The sequence below is a fragment of the Grammomys surdaster genome, unplaced genomic scaffold (genome assembly GCF_004785775.1).
Source record: "Grammomys surdaster isolate TR1022 unplaced genomic scaffold, NIH_TR_1.0 144, whole genome shotgun sequence".
Taxonomy (NCBI): domain Eukaryota; kingdom Metazoa; phylum Chordata; class Mammalia; order Rodentia; family Muridae; genus Grammomys; species Grammomys surdaster.
Window position 1 is genome coordinate 8,253,912 of NW_021604602.1, and position 7,716 is coordinate 8,261,627.

Sequence of the window (7,716 nt, forward strand, 5' to 3'; positions counted from 1 at the left end):
CTGCTTCCCAAGTGCTGGGATTAAAGGCGTGTGCCACCATTGCCCGGCCAACGAGTGTATTCTTAAAGCAGAATCTTTCTCACCTGGAGAAAAAGTTCATTAACCCGTGTAACAGTCTGCCAGCTTCCCTCAGTCCACAGAAGCCGCTGTACCCCATACCCTTCCTCCTCCTTCTCCTGTTCATCCCCACCCCCCACCCCACCCCAACCCTCCGGGTCTCCATTCCTGCATCAGCCTTCTCTGCCTGCTTTACCTTCTGGGCACACCTTCCTGAAAGACCTCGTCAGGTATTTCTGCCTGCCTCAGCCACTGCTCGCGGAGATATTGGCCTGAGCCACTAACTCTAGATCCCACTACTACTCCCCACTGTGACACTGAGTGACCTGCACAGCCAGGGAGGTAGCAGCAGTGTGGCTGAGGCTGGCTGGGAACAGCCTTTCTTCCCCAAGCTGGATGGTGGGGGTCGGGCCCCCAGAGGGTATGTGCAGTCTCACCGGTCTTGTGACGGGCCTGGGATCTGCCCCCAGGACAAGGAGCCTGACTGCTCTGTGAACCTGTCCAGGGGTCAGTCAGCACACTCTGGAAGGATATCCCCCCAATGTGGGGGGGCATGCCACACAGGCTTCCCAGACCCAGGGCCTTCCTTTGTCTCTGTTTGCAGCCTGGACTGACTGACATAATCATCTACCCCTCAGGAGTGATCAAGAGCAGGGCAAAGCAGTGCACCCAGTGGAAGCCCAGGAGTGGCAAAGCAGTGTACCCAGTGGGGAGCCCAGGAGTGGCCATTGCGCCTGAGGTCTGATGTGGGTCCCTTGGAAACTTGAATCCTGCTCTGCTCCTGTGTCCCTCAAGTTGCTCTGGCCCGGAGTAGCTGGGGGACTTCATCTTACACTTGGCGCTGGGGTCTAGTAGCTAGCTACAGCCACCCACGAGAGCTGCATGTCCTGGGCCAGCAGGGGAGATTATGTGGTCTGGTAGAGAGAGGTCATCCTCAATTAAGGTGACTTTCTGGGCGACTCTCAGGAGAACGGCTCCCAATCCTGGTCTCGAAGTTCACAACTGGAAAGTAGACGATCCCGCAGGCAGATCCTCCACGTTAGCGGCAATGAAACATTTGTGTTTTTTGTGTTTTTTTTTCCCCCTTTGGCTAACCACTCTCTTGCCACCAAAAAAAAAAAAAAAAAAAAAAAAAAAAAAAAAAAAAATCAGCCATCTCCGCAGTTTCTGCAACCTCAAGCCCTAGCAGGCCAGTGAGCGGGGTTAGAGTCCGGGTCGTGCAGCACTGGCACCTCTCACGTCCTCGGGTGCTCTGAGTCATCTGCTTGCCCAAGTCGTGTCGGGGCGTCTGCACCCTAAGTGCCCGCCACCTGCAGCGACAGCGGCAAGGACCGGGAGCTGTGGCCACAGGTCACCGAGGTGCGTCACCGCGTGCGCAGGACCCGCCCCCGGCCCGCCCCCCTCTCTAGGCGTCCGCATTTAATGGAGCGAGAGCTCTGGCGGCGGCGGGCTCTCGCTTGGCCCAGAGCAGCGGAGGAGCTAAGCTAGCATGTCCGGGACCCGAGCCTCCAACGACCGGCCCCCAGGCACGGGCGGAGTCAAGAGGGGGCGGCTGCAGCAGGAGGCGGCGGCGACAGGCTCCCGCGTGACCGTGGTGCTGGGCGCGCAGTGGGGGGACGAGGGCAAAGGCAAGGTGGTGGACCTGCTGGCCACGGACGCCGACATCGTCAGTCGCTGCCAGGTGCGGGCCAGGCGCCGAGTCCCTCCCTAACCCGCCCAACGAGCCTCTCCCCTTCCCCGGGATCCGGACGAACCCCTTCCTCCTGTGCCCTGAGTGGGTCACAGCCTTTTGGATTCCTCCCTTCCAGGAGCACCTTCCCCACTGCCTAAATCCTTCCCACACACACCCTCTCACACAAAGCTCTTGGCTTCCCACCACCCACCCACCTCCTCCCCGGGTCAATGGCAGGAGCCGGAGCTAAAAATATAAGTTGCTGCGTTGGGGACATGGGATCCTCAGGGGTAGGGCGTTCCAGGGCAGTGACGGTGGCCTCTCCAGTGGGGAAAGCCCCAGGGATGAGTCGAGGTACCCTAAGACGCAGCAAGGGGTGAAAGCTGCTTTCTGAGAAGGGGGTATCCCTGGCGTTTCGGCCAGGCAGAGACAGGATGAAGATTGGGGTCTAAGTCAGAGGAAGGCAGGGGCAGGGGCCTGAAGTCAAGTTCAAAGGGCTCTTGGCTAACATGGAGAAAGGAGGAGCCACAGATTTCCCGGGCAGGGTGATCCAGTGCCTGGTAGTGCTCAGAGAAGGCCAGAGACAGGCTTTGTGCTCTTGGCCAGCTGCAAACTGCTCTGCGCTCCCACGTTTGTTCTGACTCTGGACAGTGGGCGGGTACTCTCCTGGGGCTCGCAGCCTGGTCTCCTTCCATCTCTGTGGTGCCTTGCAGCAGCTGACAACCACACGGCCTCTGGACTGTCAACCGCAGCACAGAGGGCTCAGTTTGAGGGAACATACTCTCACACTGGATTTGGAGCTACCTGGGTTTGGCTCCTGACCCAAATGAAGGTGGGGACACCTGCTGGAGTCTCTTCTCCCTGGTTCTGTGGCTTTTTTGCTGAGTTCCGGAGCAATGGGAACAGGGCTCAGGAGGTATAGCTTGGTTCTCTGGGCCACATCTGCCCAGCTGGGGATGAGGATTTCTGGAAGTTCTCCCAAGAATGAGGGGATAGCCTATTCTCTTGCCCTATTTACCTCCCTTCTCTTCTCTCCCTCTCCGTCTCCTTTTCTTTTTCCCTCTTCCTCTCCCTCTCTCTGTCCCTCTTTGTCTCCATGCTCTCTCTCTCTCTCTTTCTCTCTCTCTTTCTCTCTCTCTTTCTGTGTGCCTCTCTCTCTTCCTTTCCCTCTCCCTCTCTCTGTCCCTCTCTCCCTCTCCCTCTCTCTGTTTCTCTCTTTGTGTCTCTCCCTCTCTCTGTCTCTCTCTTTGTGTCTCTCCCTCTCTCTGTCTCTCTGTCTCCTCTCTCTCTGTCTCTGTCTCTCTCTGTCTCTGTCTCTCTCTGTCTCTCTCTCTGTGTGTGTGTGTGTGTGTGTGTATGTGTGTGTACGTACGTAAGTCTCTGGGTCCTAAGGACAGACATTGGACCTCCTGCCCCCTACACCTTGCATGCTTTGTCCAGCTATGTGTGTACAACAGGGATGCACTCCCAGTGGTCTGTAGTTCTGCTCTCTCCAGTGACCCAGCACTACAGCCCCTCCCCTTCCTCAGTGCCATTTGCTCCTGTGACATCTACAGTCTTTTCGTACAACTTGCTGTTTTTGGTCACCACTGTTAGAGAAGCCCCTGTAGTGACCATCGATGGTCCCAGGCTCCACCTCCTTCTGTGACACAGTTCTGGGTGAAGATGGTCTGTCCCTGTTCTATGCCCAAGACAACATGCCAGGTCCAGATCCCCACTACTTGACAGGACGTTCAAAGATCAGAGCAGGACCACAGTCACCCACTCAGATGGGCTATCTCTCCCTACCACCTGAGCTCCCCAGCAGATCTGAACAGGTGTTCCCCTGAAGAATAGGAAAGTAGAGACATGTTTCTCTCCCAGTGGCTAATGAACTAGCAGGCCAGGAGCCTCCCATAGAGCTCCTCGACAGGATGGGAAACTGAGGCTCAGAAAAGTTGAAGAACTAAACTAACTGTTCCTTTGAGTCCTTTATAGCCTTTATTGCAAGCCGCCATGATGGCACAGGCCTTACCCTCTTTCTCCCGCTCCATGGACAAGGCAACGGAGTCAGCTTTCCATGAGGGTTCCACTCAGCCCCCTCTGGAAGGCACCTCCAGTCCTTCCTGGGTGCTCAGCCCCTGAATCAGTGCAAGCACTTAGTGACTCTGGTTTCCTGCACTTGTTCCTCCCCTTGGCAGCAACCTATTTGCCTGCCACTGGCCTCCCAAATCTTCCCTGAACTTATGTGCCTACGGCCAGCCCTGTGTGATCAGAGGCTGGCGGAGTGAGGTCTAGGTAAGTTGCCTCTGGCTTTGAATGGATGAATGAACTAAGTGAAGGCTCCGGAGGCCAGCCTAAGCCATGCCAAAGGGCTGGCAAACACAAGAATGGAAGTCAAGCCCCCCATAGTAAGTTAGCTACCTAAAAAGGCTATATAGCCAGCTAGGCTCCCCGTTCCTTGGGCTTCTGGAGATGAGCCGTCCTACCATCTAACCCCTCGTGCCAATGGGGCTATCCTCCAGATCTGGCTTCCACACTTTTCCGTGTCCACAGACACTTGTTGCTGGTCTCCAGTACCCTGGGCTCTCTGACTCTGCCCAGCCCCACCAACTACCCTTATTTCTTGCTTTGCCTTGATTAGCCTCTACCTTAGTTAATTGGAGGTCTATGGGTCAGAATGCAATGCTGAACCCCCAGGAGCGCCCTCCAGCCAGCATCTCTGGCCTTCAGTCCTGTCTGCATTCTTCTTTCTCCCTGTGTCCCTGCTTGGTCCATGACCCGCCCCTCCTGACAGGAAGGCATTCTCCCTCCACCCTGCATCTCTGAGGCTGCTGGGGGCTGCATTGTCTTCCTCTCTGATTCCTCTACTAATTCCACCCCTTGTTCACCTCCAGGCTAGCCTTCCCGACCTCCTGCTCAGGGTACGTTGTAGCTCAAGGCCATCGCTTGCCTCTTGTGCTGATATGTTCTCTCTTCCTCTCCCTTGGAGTCCCAGGCACCTCTACCCAGGCTTCCCCTTTCTGTGTCCTCCATGTTTCCTCCTTGGCTGCCTGACCTGCCAGCTATATCCAGATGCTCCCTCAGATGGGTCCAATGTACCTGCCCAGCCTGGAGGGCGTACTGGCCACTATCTCCTCATGCATTCCATTGTTAGTCCAAGCTCTCCCTTCTTCCTGTGCCCACAGTAATCTTTCTCTGATACTTGCAGTAGCCTCCCTGGCACTGCCAGGCTGTCACATAGGCCTGCTGGGTTTTAAAACTCTCCTTCCAAGTGGTTGCAGGGTCAGAATCCTCAGGGTGCTAGGGCATGGTCATCTGGCCACATGCAGTACTAGGCTGCTATGGGGGCTTTCTTAGTTTCTACCGTGAGCTCATGAACCATCCTCATGTGTGGGGCTGCTGTCGAGCAGAGGCTACCCTTACAGAAAGGCTGGCCCCAGGCAGTAGTAGCTAGCCGTGGCCATGACCACAAGGCTTGGAATCCCAGGGCCTTCTCTAAGAGTGGCACACTTAGAGCTGCGGTTCCATGTCAGGACCTGCCTTGCAGTCTGCAGGTGCTCTGGAGCTTTCTCCAAGGGAACATAATGAGAAATGCGTGCCCTTAGATCCCAGGATGCTCTGGGGCCCTCTGGTGGGTAAGAGGAGCCACAACTTTGTGCCTGGTGTTGATTCTAGAAGCAGGTCTCCCTGTGCCCGCACTTGTTGATGGCTTTGATGGCCAAGCAGTGTCTTCAGGAGAGGACTCCCAGCCACTTAAGCCACACATCGCCTTGGGAAAGGCCTTCATATTCCTGCCCAGATCTGTTTCTCCCTATAAGGAAAGAAGCAAGTGAGTTGTATGTCTGTGAGCAGACCTGGAAGAAAATGAAGGCCCTGACACCCCATCTTTCCCAAACCCCTTAGAAGGTGGGCCTTGATGGGAGAGACAGCAGCAGGTCAGAGGTCTGGGGACCCCTCTCCTCTGGCACAGGGAGGTACCAGGGCAAGAGCTCAGGCAGGCGTGGACGGGAGTGGGGCAATGACTAGACTGTGGAGCTTGTGACAGGTTAGTAAGTAGGCTCAGTCCTGTGAGCACATAGCACATTCCACCCAAGGCCTGAAGGACAGTCAGAGTGGAGAGAGGAGAGATGGGCGGGGGTAAGCTTGTGATATGCAGAGACCCCTGCGGGTGCTGGAAGAGCTGACGAGGAGCTGAGGTGAACCAGAGCTGCAGGAGCCCTGGGAGCTGAAAGCCTGTTCTTTAGCTTGCCCCTTGTGTGTGCGGCACATTGACACACATGTCACTCACACAGAGTCCTTCCCTGCGGTCTGTGAAGAGACAGAGGTCCTAACTACCCAGGGGCCTCCTACCTACCAGAGTAGACTGGAAGGCAGGAGCCCAGAGCACCCCCTGATGGAAGGCAAATGCCACAGCCCCCTATCCAGGGACTTCAAGGGAAATGAAGGTCCTGGCCTAGAGATAGGGAGAGAATTAGGAAGGCCTCAGACATGTACTGGGGGTGCTCTACCTACACACACAGGCTTCCTGGATGGAGGGGCCTAACTAGGCAGGGAGGTCTAATCCAGGTCTCTGCCCAGTAGGGCCCTGGTGCTGTCCTGAAAGGAGATACCAGGACACTAGTTGGTTATGTCCAGGCTTGAGGTCCTCTGCTTAGCTCAGGGTCTTTGCACTGATAGGGCCCTGGGATAATCAGGAGGAGCTGTTGTCCAGATGGCCACAAGATGGGATGACTGTAGGAAAAGCATTGTAGATTCGGGTGGGATCTCAGGGCTGTGGGGGCTGGTGGGCTCTTCAGCCGCGTGTTAGGCGTGGCTAGGCAGAGGAATGGAGGGAGCGTTGGTTTCTGTGATGCATGTTCACAGCATTGCCTATGCAGCCCAGTCAGAGGATGTCCCTACAGGGCCTGTACCCAGAACCCTTCCCTGCCTCACACTGAAGATATGGGTCACAACTACAGGGCAAAGCAGAGGTTGGGACCGAGTTGATCTGGAACAGGATCTGGTTTGCTTCTGGGCCCTCTTTGTTTTCCAAAAACAAAAGTTTCTTGTCTTAATTGGACACCAGGGCCTGAGGGCTCTGGGTGACCAGCCAGGCTGTCAAAGATTGTTAGGGGGACTTCAGTGCACACAAAGTCCTCAGAATTGTGCTAAGGAGAAAACCCTGGGAGGAGCCTGGATGTACCAAGTGGCACTGCCATGCCCAGCAGGCTCCTGGATGCCCCTGACTCTGGGCCCTGGTGTGAACCTCTGTGGTACAGATATCTTGAGGTATGTGCTTTGAGCCGTCCATGTAGCCGTTCTCCTTACCTGGCCAATGATGAGAGGTGTCTCGGTGTGCCTTGGGGTGACCATGCCTCCAAGGATACTGTTCCACACCATTCACACATAGGTGGAGAGGAGCTGCCCCTGCTGACCGACCCTGAAGGCTGTGCCTAGGTGTCTGGTGTCCATCTGCAAACATAGGTAGCTGGTCATCTTCAGGTGGACGCCCCCCCCTGGAAGGGGATCCTGAGCAAGTACTTAGCTCTGACATCGAAGGTCCTCCTTAGTGTTCAGTAACCCGTGGTCATCCTGACGGAAGGCTCCCACAGTAGGGCAGGGCCACCGCAGGTCTTTGGGCTATTCCTGACATACACTGACCAGTGCTGCTTGGGCACTGCTGCACTCTTAAGTACTTAAGGGGGTTGATGAGCCTCAGAAACAGAGCTGACCTCTGCCTCTCCTCACCCAACCTTCCACATGGGAGCCACGTCTAATCAGCTGTACTGGGCAGGTCTAAATGTCCCACATTCTTTACAAAGGTTGATGACTCTCATCATGCCCAGATCTGATTGAATGTCTGGCCTGGGTTAGTAAAGCCAAAGAAATGACACTGTGTGTGTGTGTATGTGTGTGATTGTGTGTGTGAATGTGTGTGTGAGTGTGTGTGTGAATGTGTGTGTGAGTGTGTGAATGTGTGTGTGAGTGTGTGTGTGAGTGAGTGTGTGTGATTGTGTGAGTGTGTG

At 55.6% G+C, this 7,716-nt stretch overlaps 1 protein-coding gene across 3 annotated transcripts in view; it reads left to right on the forward strand.

Moving 5' to 3' along the window:
* The first annotated feature begins 1,478 nt into the window (after positions 1 to 1,478).
* Adssl1 (adenylosuccinate synthase like 1) overlaps positions 1,479 to 7,716 on the forward strand; it is a 22,100-nt gene continuing 15,862 nt past the window's right edge. The window contains exon 1 of one of the 3 annotated variants that reach the window (XM_028764470.1): positions 1,479 to 1,738. In XM_028764470.1, coding sequence (XP_028620303.1) covers positions 1,547 to 1,738 — 192 coding nt within the window. In that variant the 5' untranslated portion in view covers positions 1,479 to 1,546. Of the gene's footprint in view, positions 1,739 to 2,425; positions 2,646 to 7,716 lie in introns of those variants that run through there. The other 2 variants (XM_028764472.1, XM_028764471.1) reach the window with 2 other exon arrangements.